General features: G+C 37.2%; 1 protein-coding gene across 1 annotated transcript; it reads right to left on the bottom strand.

Moving 5' to 3' along the window:
* Positions 1-2080: 2080 nt before the first annotated feature.
* On the bottom strand, positions 2081-25808 carry LOC140194554 (inter-alpha-trypsin inhibitor-like). Its single transcript, XM_072251769.1, has 6 exons — positions 25602-25808; positions 15966-16169; positions 12098-12259; positions 9058-9120; positions 5133-5211; positions 2081-3729 (listed from the first exon to the last, which is right to left on the bottom strand). The coding sequence occupies exons 1-6, from the start codon at positions 25702-25704 to the stop codon at positions 3672-3674; spliced, it is 669 nt and encodes a 222-aa protein (XP_072107870.1). The 5' UTR covers positions 25705-25808; the 3' UTR covers positions 2081-3671.
* Between the last annotated feature and the right edge of the window lie 203 nt (positions 25809-26011).

Raw genomic sequence — 26011 nt, 5'->3', positions numbered from 1 at the left:
GAGAGGTGGAACTTAAAGTTCCTAGGTGTCATTATTTTGGAAGACCTGTCCTGGGCCAGTACGTAAGTGCACTTATGAAGAAAGCAAGGCAGCACCTCTTAGGAGTTGGTGGAGATTCAGCATGACATCTAAAACGTTGATGAACTTCTATAGATATGTAGTGTAGAGTATACTGACTGGTTGCATCACAGTTTGGTATGGAAACACCAATGTCCTTGAATGGAAAATCATAAAGTAGTGGATATGGCCCAGTCCATCATGAGTAAAGCCCTCCCACCATTGAGCACATCTACAAAGAGCGTTCTTTCAGGAAAGTGGCATCCATCATCAGGGACCCCCACCACACAGGTCATGCTCTCTTCTTGCTGCTGCAATCCGGAAGAAGGTGCAAGAGCCTCAGGACTCATACTACTACGTTCAGGAACAACTACTACCCCTCAACCATTAGGCTCTTGAACCAACTGGTGACAACTTCATTTTACTTCAGTTGCCCCACAACAAATGGACTCACTTTCAAGTACCCTTCGTCTCATGTTCTTGATATTTATTGCTCATTTACTTATTATTATTTCTTCTTTTTGTATTTGCACTGTTTGTTGCCTTCTGCACTCTGGTTGAACACACTAGTTGGGTGGTCTTCCTCGATTCCATTATGGTTATTATTCTATAGATTGAATGAGTATGCCCGCAAGAAAATGAATCTCAGGATTGCATATGGTGATGTTTATGTACCTTGCTAATAAATTTACCTTGAACTTTGATGGTATGACTGCAAGTTACAGATTAGATCTGAGTTGAAAATGCGTGTATAAGATGATGAGAGGCATTGATCATGTGGATAGTCAGAGGCTTTTTCCCAGGGCTGAAATGGCTAGCATGAGCAGGCACAGTTTTAAGGTGCTTGGAAGTAGGTACAGAGGGGATGTCAGGGGTAAGTTTTTTATGCAGAGAGATGAGTGTGTGGAATGGGCTGCCGGCAACGGTGGTGGAGGCAGATACGATAGGATCTTTTAAGAGACTCCTGGACAGGTACATGGAGCTTAGAAAAATAGAGGGCTGTGGGTAACTCTATGTAATTTTTGAGGTAAGGACACTTTCAGCGCAGCTTTGTGGACCGAAGAGCCAGTATTGTGCTGTAGGTTTTCTATGTTTCTATGATCTATAATTTCTGTGATTTTCCAGAGATCTGCTGAGCTCAAGTAATATTAATTGACTTTTGAACATTACAATATGGCCAAGTTTAAATGATCATTAGTTTCAAATAGGACAACCTCAAATAATATTATTATAAATTATGTAATATTGTATATGGTGAATGTCATCAGTAAAAAATTAAAATTGATAGAATTTATTTAGCATCTATGGATAAATAAAGGTGACAAAGATTACAAACACTTGATTTCACTTGATTTCTGTATAATTTATAAAGTACTGCTTACAATTTTTAAACTACCCTTAATTTTGTTGAAATATTTGAATCATAGTTGAATAATACTAAGTCAACAATACCTGTGTAAATCTGTCTTTGCACGTTTTGAGCCATCTTTACGCTTGTTATTTAGAAAATAGTTACCACCAGGCTTTTGAGCCAGGGTGGACAACTTCACTAATCTCAACAACGAACTGATCCCACAACTTTTAGACTCAATTCCCAGGACCCTACACTCATGTTCTCTATTATATTTTATTTATTTGTTTGTTTATTTATTATTAGTTTTTTTGTATTTGCACAGTTTGTCTTCTTTAGTATGTTGGTTGTTTGTCCATCCATGTGTATAGTTTTTCATTGACTATTGTGTATCTAATGTGAATGCGCACAAGAAAATGAATCTCAGGTTAGTATATGGTGACATATATGTACTTTGATAATAAATTTACTTTGAATTTTGGTCTGTGAAGAGAGTTATATGGGTCTATTACTAGTATTCAATCTTTAATGTCAGGTGTAGTACAACAATTTTAAACTGTCGTGCTACGATATATTAACTATAAGAAAATAATATCGGGCCACATCATCAGTACATTTTTCAAACCAATATGGCAAAAGAAGATAGTATAAGATACATAAAAGTACGATTGCTTATGAAATAAAAGACACAATAGCATCAGCTTTATTTTCAATTTTGGTATTTCAAATACATAACATTGAATAAAATATTCTTTGTATAAACAGACGAGAAACATGGTTCATTGTATGAATGTCCTTATAAACTGCTATGATTGAATTACAGTTTAATTAACTAAATATTAGAAAAACATGTAAAAGCCCAGTTTTCAAATGTGGAACAACACAAAATTTCAGAATTAATTATTAGACTTTATAAGCATTACCAACAATTCTGACCTCATCATAGCTCTTGTAATGCAACCTTTTTATTTGAAGAATTTTCATAGATGGAAATTAGATATATTTCATAATATACCAGAGGATCGCCCAAATCAGCAGTTCATAGCAAGCTTAAATAGAAAACAATGTTATGAGAATGCATAATGCATTGTTCTGCCATTCATATGGGCCCGTGCTGTTTGGAAATCCCTTTAACACCAAAAGATGTATTACTTACTTTGGGTTATGGCACTTGATCGCAGCCAATTTTTTGTGAATCTTGGAATTTTGGGAAACTCCAGCTTGGAACAGACATGACTTCCACAAAGTCCATGGAGGATGTGCAGTAGTAGATATAGTTCCTGAAATAGTCCAGGAACTTTGTTTAACGTATACTCAACGGGACATGAAGGATGGAGTGTTAGCATTCAGATAGGGAAGACTTTCCTTCACCTAATTGGTATTTGCCACCTATATTCCCAGAATAAACATATGAACATTATGCTTCAGTAGTATCAATGCATATTTCTAAATTGGGCCTATGTTCTTTTGTCTAAATGTCTAAAGGGGTCAAATTTGGTGCTCCCGTCTGTTCATATGGTTAAAATGGTAAGAAGTGTAACAACAAGGAAGAAATCATCACATGTACTAAATATACTAGTATTAAAATCTAATAACCATAATATAAACATTGCTTTATGTAAGATACTGATGATATTTCTTTTTCAGGGTGCATTAAAAGCTATTGAAATGGCACTTTGACTTCAGGTGTAAAAGCATACTAGTTATTCTAAAATGGCTTTTTCATGGTTTGACTTTACCCAAAATGAGGAAATAGTTTATGGTTAGTGTCAATACAGAACACAAAAATAAAATTTAACTTAAGTTTATTTCAATACAAACGTTCACAATTTGAATACTCTTGTTTTGCTCTATATTTTTATCAAACAATATTTTCCATGTGAGTTTGTTCTGGACTGTATTTTTTTACTTCAAAAAATATTAATGTTGGAAGTATTAAAGTAAAATACAGATATGGACAAATATAATCAAGTATCAATTTGTCCTTCTCTTAGCTAATGTACAATTAATTATTTATTGCATTATGGTTTTAAGCATTATAATATGACTCACTGCTAATAATAAAACACTTGAATAACGTCCTTTGGATTTACGAAAGAGGAGCACATGGGGACATTTGGCATAAAACATCCTGCTTTTATCAGGCTTAAAAAAGTCAACATACAAAATCATTATCTAAAATACAAAATTCATGGACTCTTTACATCCAAGAATAATGTATCTTCAGGAAATAGGTATGTTTTTCATGAACTTGATAGCTGTTTTATTGCATCTCCATTTCTGTACTTTTTGATTTCTCCGTATGGCGTTTATGCTTTTTCCTAATGGAGAGATGGTATGCATCATAAAATATGAAAAAAAAACGTAGCAGTAATGGTTATATTTCCAATAAAAAGTTCTAAATTTGTCTCAAATTTGAACACAATGGGTTTGAAATTCTCTGCAAATTTTAGCATTTTAATTAATATGATCACATAAAATTCTTATCTATTTGAACAATAATTGGTTAAATTAAAATTCGTTATGAGTCTTTACAAATGAACTTAACAAAACTATGTTAAACAGAGCACTAAAGGTACATCAAAGGGATAACCAAACCCCCATGTTAATTTGCACATTTAACTCACTTCCAAATACTTAAAGACCCATTTGCCCTGCAGCTCGTAATTAATTATCCATCTAGGAATAATCCTATACAGTAATTATAAGTACCCTTATAATTAGTTCAAAAAGTAGTTGTGGGCCTGTCTAGGGACATGCAAGTAAAGTATCATTTTCAAACAGTTAGCGATTTAATACATTTCAGACTTTCCCTTGATATATTTTTCAGGTCCAGTCCAATTTTCACCCCCCTCCGAGCTTCATCCATCCCAGGTTTCGCTCTTTTCTTACGACTTAAACAATTAATTTCCCCTGACAGAGTCATAGAGCACTACAGTGCAGGAACAGGCCCTTCTGCCCATCCAGCCCATGCTAAACTGCTATTCTGCCTAATCCCAACAACCAACCCATGGAACATAGCTCTCCATACCCTTCTCATACATGTACAGTACCTATCCAGGATTCTCTTAAATGTTGAAACCAAATCCACATCCACCACTTCCACTGGAAGCTCGTTCCACACTCTCATTACTCTTTGTGTGAAGAAGTTCGCCTTTGTACTAAATATTTCATCTTTTACTCTTAACCTATGACTTCTAGTTTTAGACTCACCGATCCTCAGTGGAAAATATCTGCTTGTATTCACCATATCTATACCCTTTGTCATTCTGTATACCTCTATCAAATCTCCCCTAATTCACATACAGTACACTCCACTAAGTCCTAATGTATTCAATCTTACCCTATAACCCAGGCCCTCAAGTAACATTCTTGTAAATTTTATCTGTACTCTTTTATACTTATTGATATTTTTCCTGTACGTATGTGACCAAGACGACACACAATACTTCAAATTAGGCCTCACCAACGTTTTATACAACTGCAATATCCCAATTCATCTACTCAATACTTTGGTTTATAAAGGCCAATATGCCAAAGGCTCACTTTCTGACATATTTACCCATGATGCAACTTGAAATGATTAAACATTTTGAAATGCAAAGATTTCCAACGGAGGTACCTCCTTAAAATTTCCTTTTCTAGAAAAGTTGAACCATATTCATTTGAACAAGTTTGATAGTTTACATATTGCCAATACTATTAAGTCTGAATAATATCATACCTCTGAATCACGAGTGCAACGATGATGCCAAGGACAGCAACTCCAAAGAGACATCCAAAGACAATTGCAGCAGTATAACCTGCAAAATAAAAATAACACAAGAAGAGTTATTTCCAGAATTGCATTACAAATGAGGCACAAAATAATTCGCAATAATGTTCCCCCTTTGCATGTTAACAATGATTATTTTATAGTAAGAAATGGGACAAATAAACCAAAATGGAATTGGAAATGGAACCAATTGTTCAATGTTCTTTTGAGCTCGTGAAATACTGCTGCATTTGCATGTCATATCAAAAGGTATCATTACACAATTTTGAAGAAGAAAGGAAAATTCTTTTCAGAATATGGACCATGATTTAATGTAAGCTCAACTACCCTCACTCAAGCCATTTTAACTATTTATCTTCAAGTTAGATCTTGCTGTGAAGAACTTGATCTCTCCATTTTGGACATTATCATTATTATTAAACCTTGTGAAATAATTTGTTGACAGCCACACACTCTGGAATGTTCTGAAATAAAGGCACTCAGAAATTTAGGCCTTTTAATATTTTATTGCGGAAAATGGAAGTCTAGCGTTGATCTTCCTTGTGACTTTTTTATTGAAAAGGATTGCTGAAAGACTGGTCAACCTTCTTGATAAGGTGTAAGAATTGATTAAAAAATGAAGATAAAATTAATAAGTTAATTGAAAAGTAAAGCAAGTAAAACTACCTCACTGTTATGGAATGAAATTTGTGTTTGGATGTATGATTGTTGTTGCTGATTTGGCTCTGTGACCACATTTATAATTCACTGTCCTCTGCTGTCGGACACAACTTTAATTGTTTCTTCATTAAACATTCACAGGAAGATAGATATTCCACACAGGAAGAATATGGCTATATAAAAGACCAATCATATCAATATTGCACTAGCAGCATTTACTTTCCTCTCTTAATAAATTATGAAAGTCTGGGAAGGAAGAATAACTAAGATAGAATTTATAATTGCTTTATTCCAGTAATTCCAGACATAAGAGCCAAATTAGGCCATTCAGCCCATCAAGTCTGTCTGCCATTTCATCATGGCTGATTTATTATCCCTCTCAACCCCGTTCTCTGTCTTCTCCCCGTAACCCTTGATGCCCTAATTAACCAAGAACCTATCAAAATCTGCTTCAAATATACCCAATGACTTGGCCTCCACAGCCATCTGTGGCAATGAATTCCACAGATTCACCACCCTCTGACTAAAGAAATACCACCTCATCCCTGTAGGAATAAATTTTCTCTCAAGTCTGCTCCATCATGGCTGATCTGAAACTGAAGCTCAGTTTTCTACCTAACTCATACTCCTCATTATCTTAGATGTGATTAGATTAGATTAGATTTAACTTTATTGTCATTGTGCCGAGTACAAAAATGCAGTTAGCATCTAACCAGAAATGCAAAGAATAGTGTCATTTACAAAATAACTGCGAATACAAAGTAAGTGCTACAGCACACAAATATAAAAGTACTGAGATAGTACGATATGGGTGTAATACTGCTTAATGCTGTGATGTGAGGTTCAGCAGGGTCACAGCCTCAGGGAAGAAGCTCTTCCAGTGCCTGCTGGTGCGGGAGCGGAGGCTCCTGTAGCGCCTACCGGATGGGAGGAGAGTAAAAAGTCCATGGTTAGGGTGAGATGCATCCCTGATAATGCTTTTTGCCCTGCCCAGGCAGCGTTTATGGTAGATGTTCTCAATGGTGGGCAACTGGGTGCCGATAATCCGCTGGGCAGTTTTCACCACACGTTGGAGTGCTGTGTGGTCTGATATGGGACAATTGCCAAACCACACTGAGATGCAGTTGGTGAGTATGCTCTCAATGGTACAGCGGTAAAAGTCTGTCAGTATCCTAGGACAGATGTGAGCTTTCTTGATGCTCCGCAAGAAATAAAGGCACTGTTGTGCCTTTTTGATCAGGATGGAGGAGTTCAGGGACCAGGTGAGATCCTGAGAAATGTGGACACCAAGGAATTTGAAGCTTGATACACGCTCCACTGCAGCTCCGTTGATGTAGATGGGGACGTAATTGTGGCTCCTAGCATGCCTGAAGTCCACAATGATCTCCCTGGTCTTCTGAGTGTTAAGGGCCAGGTTGTTGTTGGCTTACCACGCGGCCAGGTGCTGGACCTCATCCCTGTAGGCCGTCTCGTCATCCCCTCTGATCAGGCCAACCACCGCGGTGTCGTCTGCGAACTTGATTATGGAGTCAGAACCATGTGATGGATATTCGCCTCCTGGACCTCTTGCTTATGGTTGAAAATCTCGACTTCTAAACACAGCAGCTGCCACTTGTGAGATGAAGTAGTTCTAAGTAAACTTCCAACTGACAATTTGTTTAATTTTTGGTCGTAAATGGGAGTCAGTCTTCAGTTCTTAAAATGTGAATAGCAAGGAGTAATCAGTTTGAAGTTAAAACAAAGGACGGTCTAATGACAGCTTTGCAGACAAATTCTGCAAGCAGCAGACACTCTCTCTGAAGAAAGTCAATGCACCTGGTCTATTGCTGCTTCAGAGAGCGGTATAAGACAATGGGTTGTTTAATTTGTCTTTGTTCAAAACAGACAACACTGACTAAGTTGTTTAGTTCAATGAAGCTTGCAGACCAGATGGATAATATCATTTAGCATATCAATAACTGATGTGTTTATAGTTGGAAGATTTATGTACTCAGCGAAGTTAGCTTTACAGCACTAATTGTGGTAGCTGAGATCCGTGTTACCAAAAGCTTTAAGACCTTTTGTGTAAAAAGGATATCTGAGGAAATATCACATACACGTGAGGTCACCCAAGCGGTAGAAAAAGGATATAACTGTAAAGAGCTGTTTAGGCTTATGAGGAATCGGGTAAGGAACATCATGAAGCTATGAAAGAAACACAAGCAAACTAGAATCTGTTCCTCCGGCTTCAGTTTCTGCAATAGACGATTCATTCATCAGCATTGTTGGTATGTCTTTTTAGTTTATAGGAATTGTACCTGTGATTTGTAAATCCTTTATGGAAATGGTTTGTAATTTGGAAACGTATAAGATAAAAAATCCTCTGTAAGTTTTTCTATCTGTTTTAAGAATGTTTTAAGCTCTTTCCTCCATAGTCCATTCTCCTCCCCGATCAGATTCCTTCTTCTCCAGCCTTTTACCTTTCCCACCCACCTGGCTTCTCCTAACACCTTCTAGCTAGTCCTCCAGCCCCACCCCCCAGCTTTTTATTCTGGCATATTCCCCCTTCCTTCCCAGTCGTGAAGAACGGTCTGGGCTTGAAATCTCCACTGTTCCATAGGTGCTGCCTGACCTGCTGAGTTCCTCCAGCATTTTGTGTGTGTTGCTTTGGATTTCCAGTGTATGCAGAATCTCTTGAGTTTTGGTTTTTAAATGTATTGTTTGGATTTAAACACGTATCACTGAAAATAAATGAACTGTGTTTTAAACTACTTTGTTAACTAGAAGTATCTTCTTCTTGGTAGAGAGAGAGGAAACATTGCTCAAATAGTGGCTATTGGCAGCTAAACTTGCTTTGGAGAATAAATAGGGAAATGAACTAGTCTTTGAACATTGGATAATTACAGTATAATCTCCCTTTAGTGAGAGTACTCGTGGCTATTTAGTTTATCTAATAGGGCTTAAGGTCTTTGCCTGAGTTTAGAACTTCATGGTCAGCAAACCCAATACCATCAAACTCAATATTAAAAATATTCTTGGTCTAATACCCTTCACCACCTTCACAATGCTAAAGAACAGGTTTAATCTGTGACATGTTGTCAGTCACTCCAGAAAAGTGTCTTCTCTCTCTTTTCAACCCTAATACAATATTTAAAGGAACAACAATGTTTCTCCATGATCCCATAGGATATACTTCAAAATGGAAATGAATATACATTTTTCCATTCATCAATACCTTCATCTGTCTGCTGAACGTAAATTTCTTCATCTAAGATGCGTCGACCTTGTTTGCTTGCAACTAAGGAAAAAAAAATACATATAAAAATTAAGTGAACATTTTGTTATCTTTTTGCTGATACATTTTTTTCTAATTTTCATTCTTGTTACAGTCTTGTTACAATTTTGAAGCTGTGAACATTTTAGTACTGAAATCTTCAATTTCCATTTAATGGTGAACTTCATATATGGAATAGCAGACACACTGTACAAATACATATTTGGTTCTTGTTCACCCCCTCCCCACCCCCCAACCCCACCCCCACACACACACCCATTTTGGTTTGAGCAGGTAGCAGGATTCAGGATTCTGCAAAGTAAGCCCCGAGAGAGTTGAACCATATTGGTGTGTAAGAGCATAAATAGCTTCTAACAAAATAGATCTTGTAGGCCCTGAAACCTCGATGTTAACCTGACCATGTGAGAAGGAGAAACTGACTTGCATCTTGCCCTGACACTCCTTTAGATTTTGTGGATAAGGATAGTTCACGAGATCTGGGAACAAAGGTTTTCTGCTGAATCTTCGGTCTCTATGTAGTCTGGTTCTACCAGTAAAGAAACCAATTTCTTAACCAGAAGCTGGGGCAACTCTTGGATTTCCACGTCATTATTATGTTACGTTCCTTCTTACATCTAGTGGGGTAAGATCATGGAACATGGATCTGACATAAGTTGTCTTTATCTTTTTTTTCCTTCTCTGCCTCTGTGCTCCTGAAGAGAAGGGGAAACTGGCCTATTAAAATCAAGCTTACATTTTCTTCTTATGACTTTAAACTCTGTCCTATTTGGAAAGCTCATTGTGTTCATTTAGAAAGCTAATCATCATAAAACAAAAGTAATTGCATTAACTTCACTGATGCAATTCATTCTGCTTAAATAAACATGGACATTTCTATGATAACATACAATGTGATGCCTTTCTACTCAAAAGAAGTAATCAATTGCACATCACACCTTAGTTTAAGATGGCCAAAGGTTAAAATTTACTTGAACAGAGAAGTAAGCCATTGTTGTTACCTCTGCCATGTTCTTTGAACTTCAGCCACACCTAGGTGATTAAGAACTGGTGGCTAGATACTTACCACATGAAGGGAGGAAAATTGTTAACTCATCAGCTAGTCTCAGAAATGATCATCATATTTCCTTAAATCCCACTCATTCAAAGGTTAAGGTGAATAGTGTTTTCTTATCCTTTTGAAAATAAGCATACACAATTCATTCAAGATAATGAAGAATTATGTAGCACTCTACTATAAATTTGCACCAACTCAGTATATTTGTACCTTGAGAATGTTTCCCCTGGGAGGGAAGGGTGTAGTAGTGGTATAGTTTCAGAATAATATCTCATATTTTTAACTCTGAGGTAAGGACGAACATCTCTAAAGATTAAAAATGAGCTTTATCCATCAGATGTATACTGAAGCGTGCAGTGAAGTGAGTTGTTTGTATGAAATTAAATCCAAGACTCATGCTAAGCAGCCCACAAGTGCTGCTGTGCTTTTGGTGCCAACATTGCATGCCCACAATTCATTAATTGCAACCATACAGTACATCTTTACAATGTGGAGGGAAACTGGAGGAAACTTTCATGATGATGGGAAGAATGTACAAACTCCTTACAAACAACAATGAGAATCAGACCCCAATCACCCAGCTAGTGCAGTAATCGCATTACGTTAACTGCTACACTGCTGTGTTGCTCATTGCTTTTGAATTTCTCTATGTAACCGACAGAATTTTCTTCCACAGAGAGCTCTCTGGGGGCTGAATTATTGAATATATTTGGATGATATTTGGCTATATTTTCTGACTTGAAGGGTGTCACAGATTATGGAAACAGGCCAGAAGATGACATTGTGACCAAGACCAGATGACCAATGACCAATGTGTCGATTCAGTGGAAACTTAAATGGATAGGGCGTTCGAAGAGGCCAGTCATGTTTTGCGGTCTGCTCTCTGCAGATCATTGAAGGAAGAGAAATTAATCCCTATTGCGGTGATGATGGAATCTGAAGCAATATTTGCTGGTTCCTCAGGATATAAGTATGTATGGAAATTTAACCTTTATCCTCTCTCATGAATAACTCCCAGATGAAAAGTATCTAAAAGCTGTTCATAAGTACAACGGGTTCAACAGATGTTGAAAATCCAGAGCAAAATACGCAGCAGGTCAGGCAGCAACCATGGAAGAGAATAAACAGTCAAAAGTTTGGGCCTGATGAAGGGTCTCAGTCTGAAATGTCAGCTGTTTCTCGCTCTCCTACAGATACAGCTTGACGTGCTGAATTCCTCCAGCATTTTGTGTGTGTGGCTTTGTAAGCTGCTGTTCTTTAAAAAGGCTTGTCACAAATGTCTGCAGATGTATGTGGACAGCATTCTAATTAGCTGCATCACCTTCTGGTTTTTTTTTGGGGGGGGCGGTCCTACTTCATAAGATCAAGATAAGCTGCAGAGTTATGAATGTAGTCAGGTCCATCATGGGCGCTAGCCGCTGTAGTATCCAGGACATCTTTAAGGAAAGAGGCCTCAGTAACGGCAACCAACATTGAGGACCCTCATCACCCAGGCCATGCCTTGTTCTCATTGCTACCATCAGGAAAGAGGTACAGAAGCATGAGGCACTAACTCAGCGATTCAGGAACAGTTTCTCCCCGTTTGCCATCCGATTTCTGAATGGACGTTGAGCCCATCAACACTACTTCACTACCTTTCTAAAATTTTTATTTCTGCACGATGATATTAAACCTAATTCCGGTTTTGTACCTATTTCAGTGATGTATTGCACATCCATCAGAGCATTCATATCTGTGTTCAATATTCATCGCTCACTACTAATACTCAGTCAAAGTACTTACGAGGCACATTAAAAATGTTGAAATAATTCTATCCGCTTATGCAGTCTTTGAAAATGGATCAATTCAACCTCTGGTGGCAATATAAATCATAATGAATATACTCCTCTACTATAACATTGCCAAAATCGAAGTATAACAATTTACCACATAGATTCCAACAGCTCTTCTTGTTTTCAAATTGGTTTCCATTCCCATGACACCCACTGTAGAAGAACGTATTACAACTTTCAGTCTTCACATCGTAGTACCACCTTAGTATCATGGCACGGCAGTCTCCTCGTTCTTTCGGCAGTTGGCATGCTGCACCTGGCAAAAAGAAGGGTAAAGTATGTCTAGATTCCTGACTGGAAAGAAAACTTTCACCAGGTCCTTTGCCCATTTTGGTTGTCCCATTTTCTGAAATTTTTAAAAAGAGACACCAAATTGTGATACCTAAACTATAATGAAGCTTGAGAATCTGATGGTGGAAGCTGTTTTCCCTGTGCCATTACTGGCAAATGTCCAACAGTCATGAGGGATTTACAGATCCAGATTTTTCCACATAATTTCCTACACCAGCACTACAAACTACCTCTACAACAATGATGCCTACAGAAAAAATAAAAAACTCCATTGACGTCCTTCCATTTTGCAAGTTCTACAAATGCTGGGCAGGTCTAGAAAATTAGAACACATACTGGAGGTTTGTTTTCGGATTGATCAGTGGCCTGCCACAAGAATCAGTGCTGGGTCCTTTGTTGCTTGTCATATAAGTGATTTGGCAAAGAATGTTGGTGACGATTTCAGGTGATAACAAAATTGATAGTACAGTGGACCTTGAAGATTATCTAAGGTCTCAGCAGGACATAGGTCAATTGTTTAATTGGGCAAAGGAATGGCAGATAGAATTTAACATGGACAAGTGCAAAATGATGCATTTTGTAAGTTAAACCAGGGCAGGACATAAACAGGAAACAGCAGAGCGCTGGAGTTTTGCTGAACCTAAGGACCCCAAGCATACATTTCCCTGGAAGTTGCAACACAGGTGGACAGGGTGGTGAGGAAGGCAAATGGCATGCTTGCCTTCAGCAGCCAAGACACTGAGTATAAGAGTTAGAATATCATGTTAACTGATGTACAAAATCTTGTTTAAGTCACATCAGATTGAAGGGCCTGAGATATCCTGAGAGACTGGATAGCCTAGGTCTGTCTTCATTGAAGGAATGGACACTATAAGATGACATGATTGATGCTGGTCTTTCAAAAACATAATAAATATCTTTATGAAATATTTTATTTCTACTATTGATCGAAAATAATCAAATTAAAATTGAGAAGAATTTATAATTCAAATTTAATTTCTACATGTTAAAATTTTTTACAGTTTAGACCTACTTGCAGCATGGCCTTGAAAACTGCTCTGTTTTAAAGAAAGAACTTTAGAAGGAAATCAAGAACTTATATTTATACAGTTTCTTAAATAGTATAGACTATATAAATGGTCTATTCCTGCTCTATTTCACAGAGGCCTTGGAGAGGTATGCCCAGGGCATGCCCTTTTCTCACTGTTACCATCAGGTAGGAGGTACAGAAGCCTGAAGGCACACACTCAGTGATTCAGGAACAGCTTCTTCCCCTCTGCCATCTGATTCCTAAATGGACATTGAACCCTTGGACACTATCTCACTTTTTTAATATTTCTGTTTTTTGCATGATTTTTAATCTATTCAATACTGTACACGTATAGTGTTATTTATTTATTTATTTTTCTTCTTCTATATTATGTATTGCGTTGAACTGCTGCTGCTAAGTTAACAAATTTCACATCACACGCCCGTGATAATAAACCTGATTCTAATTCTGAGGTACTTCAGTCACCCTGAGTTTGGAATTCAGTAAATTTGAAGTAGGTTAATCAGCAGAGTTAAATGGATTGTAGGGTAGAATCAGATAACACACTAAACACCGGTCAGTATATTTATGTTATATTAACCTAGTAATGTGTATTTCTGAAACTTCGCCATGGATGGCCGCCAAACCTGGCTGCGAAAGGAGAAGGGTTGGGCGTGGGGACAGCAACCTCATCCAGTGTTGCAGAAGTGCCAACAGAAACTCCAAAGACCTCATTCCTGGGAGAGGAAGGATCTTCGCCTGGAAGACATATGAAGTTGTGTGGTGAAAGCAGAAACCACAGAACCAATCACCCTTCTATCTGTCCAGAACAGAGGACTCTGGTGAGTTGTTGTCAGCACCCTATGCCCCAGTAGGAGTGAGGTTCTTAAGAAGAAGAGTCTATTAACCTTACCTGTGTCTCATACTGCATACAAATGATAATAGGCATAGATAGGTTTGATGTCAGTTTCCCACTGTTGGGGTATCTAAAACTAGAGGGTATAGGTTTGTGAGAGGGAATAAGTTTAAAGGGGATTTTAAGGGTAACATTTTCACACAAAGAGTGGTTTATGTCTGGAATGAGCAGCCAGAGGAGATGTTGGAGGCAGGGACAGTACCAACATTGAGAGACATAAGGACAGGAACTGGAATGAGCAGGGTATAGAGAATATGAAATTAGTGCAAGCGAGTGGGATAGGTACAGAAGGGCATGATGGTCGGCAGAGACATGATGGGCCAAAGGGTCTGATTTTGTACTGTTCAATTCTATGACACTATTACTCCACAAATTCAGTATTTAAGGAATATTTAAAATGCAACTGTTAGTTAATGTTTTTGTTTACTTTTATTGACTTAATAAGTTCTTCTCTGTTTTAATTTGATTATTTTCAATCAACACTGGTATTAAAATAGTCCATAAAGGTACTTGTTACATTTTTGAAACTACAGCATTAATCATAATTTCTTTCCTATACTTTTCAAAATTGTATGATGTTAAAGGATAGAATTTCCACAAAAGTGTTTCTCAATCATCAGTGTAACCTCAGAGAAAAATCCATAGTAATTAAATTCAATTCCAATAGTTTAGGATTTTAATAAGTTTTTTTTGAAAAAGAAATTAGATTAGGTTGGGGGGTGGCTGGGTTAAAAAAGTCAAAATGTAATTGGCAACTGGTTGTATTGATTGTATTTTGTTGGTGTTGCAATAAAAAGTCAGTAAAAAAAATAAATAAAGGAAATAAGATTGATTTTACAACAGGATCTTAAAAAATAAATTTAAAATCTATTTAAACACAATTGAAGGTAAGATGTCTTTGCAAGGTAATACAAAACATATGACTGCAAAATATATGTTCTCTACCTTTTTATTTTCATTTTCTTCATAAATGTATTAGTAATTTGTGGTTCACTCTTTCCTATCATCTAAGACATTACTCCCATCAGGAAAGAGGTACGAGAGTCTGAAGATGTTTTAAGAACAATTTCTTCCCCTCTTCTGTCAGATTTCTGAATAGTCTATGAACACTACCTCACTATTCCTCTTTTGCAATATTTTTTAGTTGTAACTTATAGTAATTTTTTTATGTCTTGCACTGTACTGCTGCCACAAAATAACAATTTCATGACATATGTCAATGATAATAAACCTGTTTCTGATTCATGATAGTTTGAAATTTGGTATTATTTCTGCTGTAGTAATGTTAAAAGGCTTTTGGATCCAGCATTCTTCCTATAAGGTTGTATGAAGGTTAATTATTATTTTATTTTGAAAATATGTTCTTCTACTTTAATTGAGACAGTTTCGACTTACGTTAGTTATTTTCCAAGCTAAAGTTTAGGAATTGGACTTGGAAAGCAATAATAATTATTTAACCTTGTAATATTTGGCTTGGCATCAAACAATGTCAAGATGTAAGTAAAAAAGTAATAAGTAATCAATTATTACAATGGAAGTAATTAGTAATAAAGTAAGATGAAACAGATTAATAAACTGTATTTTGACTTCATTGCTTAATGGAAAATGATGTTCATGTATTAAAAATGATTGATTGTCCAATTTTTGTTTGCTATCCTATTACTTAAAAAGTAAAACTTATTTAGTAATTCCAAAAATAAACATTACCGTAAATGATTAACTTACTTCCATCCGGGAATAGTTCATTGTATCTGTTAGAGCAGGTTTTCAAACAGTATGTCTCATTCAAAAATCTGTTTCTGTTGCCTCCTTCTCCAGCATAGAAAAATGGATTACATTTGTCATCACCTTTGTTGTAGTACCATTCAATATTCCTTAAACTAGGATTTGTTGACTGCCCAGCATCCATTGGATCCATGCAAATTTCAACTGTAATCAGAGGAGCATGAATATTCTGTTAAAAGCTAATTGCTACAGTCTGTCACTGCTTTGTCATAAATTAACACCAGTTGAAAAAAAGAACTTGCTTATATGCTGGTAGTGCCTCATCAGGTCTTAAACAAAATTCATTTCCTCATCTCACTCCACTTTCTGCAACAAACTGTTATTCTTCAAATTTCAAATTTTGATTATGAAAGTATGTTTTTGTCACCATATGCTACCCAGACATTCATTTTCCTTCAGGTATTCTACTACTACTACTACTACGTCGACTCAGGCCTAGGAGGCCGGCGTCGGGCACGATGACGGACTCTCCGCTTCTCCCTCTCCCTCACCAGTGTGTTCAGTTCATCTACATTAGCAGAGCAGGGATTCACAGTAGAAGAAAGAAATGCAATAGAATCAATGAAAAATCACACAGAAAGATAGATAAGCAACTACAAACTGTAATATGCAAAAGAGGACAATCTGTGAAATAATAATAATAATAATAATAATAATACAGATAAATAAATTAATTAATAAATGAGCTGATAAATAAATAAATAGATAGATAGATGGATACCGAGAATATAAGTTGTTGAGTCTTTGAAAGTGAGTCCATAGATTGTGGAATCAGTTCAGAATTGAAATGAGTGAAGCATACAGCATATGCTGATTCAGGAACTAGTTGGTGGAAAGGTAATAACTGTTTCTGATCCTAGTGATGTGGGACCTCAATGCCCTTTGGAATACATCCATCTTTCTGAGAGGTCACAATTTAAAGCACATTTAGTCTCTCCCTCTGCTGCATCAAATCAACTTAATTCAAAATCACAAATGTCAGTATCTGGTGCATTATCCAGTCTATTCCACCTTATCCACATCACAACCTTTAGCATGTTTGATCAGACTGCGTTTACTGATTACTTTCAGTTCTCCAGATCACTCTCATCAATCATCACCGTAGCCAAAGCATCTTGTTGTCACCATAAAATTTTCATGAATTAGGTGTCACTTTTTCAATATTACACTGGTAGCAGGAAATCCAGTGTCACCAACACGCTCTCTAACCTTCAATAGGAACCATTTGAAAACCAATGTATTAAACTACAGTTAATTTTCATTTTCAAAGAAGTTCACAATGTCACTCCATCAAACATCCAAATTCATCAGAGGGTCAGTTCAACTCAACAGCAAACTGGACCTCACATATTGAAAACTCTTTCATTCAATACGATTTGTTACCAGTACTCCCTCTACCCAAGATCAACAAGAGAGTGGAATCTTCTGCCGCCAGACCTGCACAGTATTTCTGACATTAATATTTTTAAAGATAGACTCAATCAAATCGATTTAGGAGATCTAGTCAAAAAAGCTTACTTGGCAATTTAACTCCCACGCCATTCACACCGACTGCGCGTTATAACAGCCGTCCGGCAGTGCTTGCGCAGTACCAAGCAGAAGCAGAAGCTCTGTTGTGCTTCATTGACTGCATAGTCATTTGGGTTATACTAAGATAATGAAAGACGCTGAATACTGACAAGTATTCTGACAAAGTTGTTTCATTTTAGATAAAGGAATGAGGAAGAAATATAGCTATGATGACTTCTTTAAATATAAATTCCTTTTTGAACTGCTTATGTATTTCCACCCTTGATGGAGATGAAAAAAAAGCTGAAAATGTTTGTTCTAATTCAAGTCACTTGTTGCCATACAATTTATATTAATTTAGTGCTTCCTTAGGAAGTTTTCATGTGATGCAAACAAATGTTGGGAAGTTGGGATCAGAGCCATCTGCATAGATCATAAAATTTACTCTGATATTAATACAGCCACCCAGCAGTTCCTATGTTTGAAGTCTGCCATGAATGTTCATTGTACTGCTGCCGTAAAGTTAATAAATTTCTTATCATATGCCCATGATATATTAAATCTGATTCTGATTCTGAATGTTATGGGTACAAATATTTATTTAATTATTATCTTGATCATTTTATTTCATATTTTGCAGGAACATTTTCTAGTGAAATATTTCCTTATGGACTGAGTTGCCTTTTAGTCATTCGGTTATAGATCTCGTGTGTTGAAGAATCAATAACTCCTTATGTGAGTCACTAGGTCAAAAATATCTTACTTCTTCATATGTGTAAAAGTATACAGAACAGAAAACAAATGATTCAGCGGCATCATATGATGTCTACGGTCATTAGCTGTCTTATCAAGGAATCTCATATTTTTTGATTCAATGTTCCTTTAGTTTTTGAACACTTTGGAAAACAAGGGATATAGGGTTAGTGCATATAAAATTGCCCATGGTCTTATTGAATGGGGCAGCAGGCATGAGGGGTTAAATGGACTACTCTTGGTTATGTCTTTTTTTCTCAGAGCTGGAAGTTGGGACGCTTGCTGATGTTTGTGCAGTGTGAAGTTTCACTTGCTTCATTTTCCCATGTGATACAATGAATTGTTTCTCATCTCCAGAACCTGGACAACATTCAGATATGGACAGATGTGCCACATGACTGCCAGGCAATATTCATCTCCAATAGGAGTAAGTCAAACCCCATCCACTAGAAATGCAGCAAAGTAATAGTTGTCAAATCCTTTGGCACTAACATTCTTGGAGTCATCATTGACCAAGCTATCGCTCATTCAATTACAGAAATTATAAAAGCAGATGACAGACGAGTTATTCTGTGGCAAATGCCTTGGCTTTTAAAATTTTATTATCTAGAAGATACAGGATAGAAGTGGGATGAAATACTCTCCAGTCGCCCAAATCTGTGTAGCTGCAATAGATATCAGGACGCTTCACTCCATCCAGGGCGAAGCAATCCGCTTGCTGGGCTAACTATCTTCCACCCTGAGTATCGCTAAAGACTGTCAGAATTCAGCACAAGTGTGTATTTGTTAAATTTTAATAAGAATGACAAATTTATTAGGAAATGTGAATCTATATCAGAAAATAAGTGATCTGGCAGCCTAGATTACATCTTGGAGTGTGGTAGTGTTGGAGTTAAACTAGTAGACTAGCAGTAGGAGGTACAAAAACAGGAAGGCATGGGTTTAAGATGAGAGGAAAGAGGCTTGACGAGAATATGAGTGATTTTTTACACAACGATGTGATATCTGAAACACACTTCCACAGGGTATGGTGGAGTCAGATACAATTATTATGATTTAGAGGTATTTATACAGACACTTAAGTAGGTAACTTCCAGCTTGCGCCTTGTAAGGCATGAAAATGCCCGACGCAGGCCTCTCATGGTCTGAGGTGACGTTCCCTCCCCTAAGTAGATAAGGCATAGAAAGGTATAGTGGTAGTGTGGATAAATGGAATCAGTGCAAATGGGGAAAATGGGCATGAGTTGAAATCCTATCATTAGCAACTGAAGATTTAAATTCAAGTAATAAACTAAAATTTTTAAAAAGTAGTCTTAGAAATAGTAAGGACTGAAATGTCAACTGTTTATTCCTCTCCACAGATGCTGTCTGATCTGCTGAGTTCCTCCAGCATTTTGTATATGTTGCTCTGGATTTTCAGGATCAGCAGAATCTTGTGTGTCTTAGAAATATTAATATTGGATTGTTGTGAATACAAATTTAGTTCACGAAAATCCTAGTGTGAACACTCCAGCATAGCTCTCTATCATCTTAGGGTTTTGTCACACAAGTAAATGTCGAACTACTCAGCGATAAATTAAGCATGAGTAATATAGCATGGAGCAATATGACAATTCCCCACATCTACCAAGCTCTTTGAGTGACATTGGCATATTAAGGAGAGCTGTGTTGGGTATAACCATAGTCAGCAAAACCCTTCCTAATGTGACAATGTCACCCAATGAGGAAATGGAAGGGTAGATATAGGGAAAAATGTTATATTGTTCTAATGATTAGAAGCCTGTTTTTTTTTATTGGTAGTCACAGTTCACAAATGGAATAGAACTTGCAATAGTATCAAACAGGAACCGGTTTTATATCTCTTAATTATTATTTCCATGAAAACGAAGACTTCTCAAAGTCAAAGCAATTTCAATCAACAGAGCTCCTGCGGCATAGTTTGAATGATAAATCAGGCCCTGGTGATCCCATATTCTCTCCAGTTAAAGCCCAGTGCACCTGGTTTCCAAGATATCTCCCATCAAAATACTGACCATACCTAAGTCTGTTTAGCTATGTGATCATTCTGGATCTGACATGTTCAACCAGTATCAAAATGTCTACAAGTAATGAAAGAAACTGCACTTTTGTCATATCAGTTAAATTCTATGCAACAGAGTTAAGATTGTTACATCCTCACTCCCTCTACAGTTTTACATTAATTGTCCATTTTGAAAAACGAAGGGGGCACAGCCTCATTGAAACCCATCGAATATTGAAAGGCCTAGATAGAGAAAATGTGGAAGGGATGTTTCATATAGTGGGGGAGTCTAGGACCTGAAGGCACAGCCTCAGAATACAGGGCCATCCATTTAGAACAGAGATGAGGAGGAAGTTCTTTAGCTAGAGGGTGGTGAATCTCTGGAATTCATTGTCACAGGTGACTGTGGAGGCCACGTCATGGATAGATTTAAAGCAGAGGTTGATAGTTTCTCAATTAGTAAGGGGGTCAAAGGTTATGGGGACAAGGCAGGAGAATAAGGTTGAGAGAGATAATAAATCAGCATACTCTATTGGCTGACTGACCTAATTCTGCCCCTATGTCTTATGGTCTTATGCCACAGCAGACAAGATGTAGTTTATACTACACTGAGTTTAGATTGAAACCTTTGTTCTTTTTTACAGTGAATGATAGTGCACACTAATTGAGCCGTGAACAAAAATATGTTTTTACTGAACCAAGTTTGGATATAGAAATCTTTCATAGATTTTATATCAAGTTTTTTTGCGAAGTCTTGTTTCACAAGAATGCTGAGAACATTTTCTTTCACAAGTGCTTTCTTTTGTTAATGGAAAATAAGCGTGTAATGCAAAATTTATCCAGTCTGTGGCAGTATTTAACTTCCCTTCCATACAGTGCTTCTGCTCCCGAACAAAGCTGGGGTGGTTTTTTAAGATTGTTAATTTTATATTCAATTTGTTGAGAAAAACTTGGAATGGAAATATAGGATCACTGAAGTTTCCTTTCTTTCTTTTAATTTATGAAATGTTTAAGTTAATAATGTTTATAGAATTAAAAAATAATATTTAGAATTAAACCATATGTCTCTTAGTCATTAAATCCATCTGGGATTGGATCATATTACTGAAATGACAATATCTGATCTATGAGAGAAAAGTTCCTCACTTTCTATTTCCCCCTTCTTATATTCCTTGCTTTATGTCTAATGCGCATATTGTCAATCTTGTCTCGGGGTTTTCCAATGTTACAATGAACAAGTTCTCACTCTCCCTTTGAAATGAATTGCCTGTCTTACACAAAGCTACCTCTTCTTTCACCAACACATTAACCCTCCCCCTCCCCCTCCCCTTCTTTGGCAATAATACGGTTTTAAAGAATAAATAATGAGAGGCTATAACAGAGAAGACAATGCCGATTAATTTAAAATTCCGTCTATGTTCCGTCACACCATTCTCCTTATTAGCCTTACTCCTTAGTGATTATACCATTTAAAGTATGAATAATGAAAGCACATTGAATTTGTTGGGTCTTTTAAGTAAAAGCTGAATAAATGTTTGATACATAAGAGGATAAATTGCTGTGGTAGCATATTGTGAGCAGTTTTGGGCCGCATATCTATGAGTCCAGAGAAGGTTTGTCAAGAATGATCCTGGGAAAAGTATCACCATTTTAATGGAATTACGTAATAGGCCACCCAACAGTCCATGGGATTTAATGGAGCAAATTTGTAGAGAGATCACAGACTATTGCAAGAAACATAAGATTGTGATAGTAGGTGATTTTAACTTTCCATATATTGACTGGGACTCCCACACTGTAAAAGGGCTGAATGGGAAAGGGTTTGTCAAATGCGGTCAGGAAAGTTTCCTTAAGGATAGCAAGGGACAAGATTAGTCCTCCAGAAGATCAGAGTGGTAATCTATGAATACAGCCAAAAGAGACTGGGAAGACCTTAAACCAATTTTTTTGCATTTGTATTTACTCGGGAAATGGAGCGATACAGCAGCAAGGACCCATACAGAATACAGAGAAGATTTGCAGTTTGAAGTACATTAGGGTGTATAAATCCCCAGAGCCTTACAAGGTGTTCCTCAGACCCTGTGAGAGGCTAGTTCAGAAATTACAGAGGCTCTAGCATCCTTAGCGACAGGTGAGGTGCCAGGGAGTCAGAGGATAGCTAATGTTGTTCCATTGTTTAAGAAAGACTCTAAGAATAGACCAGGAAATTATAGGCTGGTGAGCCTGACATTAGTAGTGGGAAAAATTATCGGAAGACATTCTAAGGGACTGGTTATACAAGTATTTGTATAGACAGGGACTGATCAGGGATAGTCAACCTGGCTTTGTGCATGGCAGGTCATCTTTAAATAATCTTAGAAGAGCTCTCGAAGGTTGAAGAAGGCAAGGCAGTAAATGTTATCCTCATGGACTTCAGCAAGGCCTTTGACAAAAAGATTCAGTCGCTTGACATTCAAGATAAGGTAGTCATTTTGGATTAAACATTGGCTTTGTGGGAGAAGCCAGAGAGTAGATGGTTGCCTCTCTGATTGGAGACCTGCAACTGGTGGTGTGCTGCAGGGATCGGTGCTGGTTCAGTGGTTGTTCGTCATCTATATCCACAATCCGGATGATAATGTGGTAAACTGTCCCAACAAATTTGTGGATAACACCAAGATTGGGGCTGTAGTGGATAGCGAGGAAGATTGTCAAAGCATGCAATATGATCTGAGTCAGCTGGAAAAATGGGCTGAGAAATGGCAAATGGAATTTATTGCAAACAAGTGTGAGGTGTTGCATTTGTGATTACCAACCAGGGTAGGTCTTACAGGGAGAGTGGTAGTGCAGAGAAAATTTACAAGGATGTTACAGGGACTTGAGATATAGGGAAAGGTTGAATAGGTTAGAACTTCATTGCCTAGAACATAGAAGATAGAGGTATACAAGATTATAAGGGGTATAGAGAGAGTAAATGAAAGTAGGACTTTTCCTACTGAGGTTGATGGGACTACAACTGGAGGTCATGGGTTAAGGGTGAAAGGCGAGCTGTTTAATGGGAACTTCTTCAATTGGGGATGGTGGGAGTATGAAATGAGCTGCCGGTGCACTGGAATTTAGAAGAATTTGAGGGATCATCATTGAAATCTACAGAACATTGAAAGGACTAGACAGGGATGTGGAGAAGATGTTTCCTATGGTGAGGGTAACCAGAACTTGAGGACACAGCCTCAAAATTGAGGGGCAGCCTTTTAGAACAGAGGTAAGTAGGAATTTTTTTTAGCCAGAGAGTAGTAAATCTGTGGAATGCTCTGCCACAGACTGTGGTGGAGGCCAAGTGCATGCGTATATTTAAAGGGGAAGTTGATTGTTTCCTGATCGGTCAGGGCATCAAATGATATGGCGAGAAGGCGGGTGTATGGGGTTGAGTGGGAGCCAGGATCAGCCATGATGGAATAGCGGAGCAGACTCGATGGGCTGAGTGGCCTAATTCTGCTCCTATGCCTTATGGTCTTATGGTCTAAGTGGTGGACGCAGGTTCGATTTCAACATTTAAGAGAAATCTGGGTAGTTACATGGATGAATGGTATGGAGGGCTATGGTTCTGGTCGATGGGACCAGGCAGATTAGTGATTTGGCATAGACTAGTTGGGCTGAAGGACCTGTTTCTGTGCTGAAGTGTTCTATGACTCTATAACTCAATTAATAAAAGGTTTATCGTATGAGGAGCATTTGACAACTCTGGGCCTCTGCTCGCTGGAATTTTGAAGAATGAAGGGGATCTCATTGAAACCTACCAAATACTGAAAGGATTGAATTGAGTGGACATGGAGAGGACATTTTCAACTGTGGGCGAGTCTAGCACCAGAAGGCACAGCCTCAGAATAGAAGGATGTTTCTTTAGAACAGAGATGAGGAACAAACTACTTTAGCCAGAGGGTGGTGAAACTGTAGAATTCATTGCCACAAACGGTTGTGGAGGCCAAATCATTGGGTATATTTAAAGCAGGGGTTAATATGTTCTTTACTAGTAAAAGAATCAAAGATTACAAGGAGAAGGGAGGAAAATGGAGTCTGTGGAAAATAAACCTGTCATGACTGAATGGCAGAGCAGATTTAATGGGTCGAATGGCCTAATTTTGCTTCTACTGTATGTCTTATAGTAGGTTGAAGTGTATGACCCTGGGAGTTCACAATGATCTAGCCAAAAGAGGCAACACAGGAAAGATTAACAGAAAGCTTCCAAAGGAGATGAAGGGTCTTAGCCTAAAAAGTCGACTCTTTATTCCTTTCCATAGATGCTGCCTGACCTGCTGAGTTGCTCCAGTATTTTGTAGGTGTTACTAAGGCAGATGAAGACAAAGAGGATCTGCACCTTTCTTATCCTAGGTAATTTATTTACCTTATAGCTGCGATTCACTAGCACAAGCAAGTTTAGTTGAAGCATAATTATCACAAAAAATACATATTTTTATACTTTAGTTAAATGTAAAAGCTTCAAATGTTTGGGATAATACAGTATAATTAATTTCTTAATCCTACAGTCAGTTCTCAAACATCAGATAATTTTTACCCATCATCCACAGGTATCTGTGAATTGGTTGAAAAGTGTTGAGAAAGTAATTTGACATACATTTTGCGATTTACCATGTAACTAGCTTTAAGAGCAACATTCATGACGTTTTTAAAGAGGCAAAAGGATGAAGCATTTATGATCTTCACCTGCTCCAAATTACCTAACAGCCACCAAGGTCCTTTTGAAGCGTCGTCACTTTGTAAGTAAAGGCCGCAGCCATTTTGTACTGATTACATTTTGCACAAATTACATCCTCATCGTCATCATGAGAAAATAGTCTGTTTTAAAATGCTATTTCCATTTATCAAATTATTTATAAGAATATATTTTTGCTGCAAAGGAAAACAAAAAGAAACACAAGTAAAGAAAAGAACCAGGTCCCCTCAGACATGGGCAATCTAAACTGCCACTCCGGGGTTCATATGGATAACTAGTATACATCTGCCACTACAGTTTTATAAGTCCAGACTTTGTTTGCTCACATCAAAGCATTACTTGCCTTCCAACAGAAATTTATAATGTTCAGCACTTGAAAATAGTATAAAAAGCTTTATATGACTGCAAGAATTTTATTAAGTTATAATTATGTGACTTAAATTGTACAATCAGGCAAATCATTGATTAACGAGAAAGTACCATGCTTAAAGTAATAACTTTTAAACTGTAAAATGGAAATCTATCTTGAAACTCTAATATTGTATCTCTAATGCAGTTCTATACAAAATCGAACACGATGACTTACTGTTCTTCAGAGCTGTAACCCTCAAATTAAAAGCAGCAATGTAGACTCCCAAGGATAAAATTATCCTCCTCATTTCTGTGCTTTGGAGCTTCATCTGGAACATAAAATGACAGGAACTTGTGCAGAAGTGGAGCTGTCAGTGGATTAATGCTTCCACAAACACTTGTGTGCAATTTGAAAACCGTCTTTAGGATATCGATTTTATAACATATTTTATGATTTAATGGCAGTTTCAACAAAACCAACCCTTTGGACTCTCTGGTAATAAAATACCGGATGACGATACCTCTAGATAGTAACCAAGCAACTATTGATCTGAGCAGTTTAGTGTCACTCACAAATGAAACTTTTATCTGTATTATATACTACATCATTTTGATTAGAAACCTTAATTTATCATTACCAAATGC

The sequence above is a fragment of the Mobula birostris genome, chromosome 3 (assembly GCF_030028105.1).
Source record: "Mobula birostris isolate sMobBir1 chromosome 3, sMobBir1.hap1, whole genome shotgun sequence".
NCBI lineage: Eukaryota > Metazoa > Chordata > Chondrichthyes > Myliobatiformes > Myliobatidae > Mobula > Mobula birostris.
Note: the sequence above shows the minus strand (reverse complement) of the source record. Positions and strands in the feature narration are given on the sequence as shown.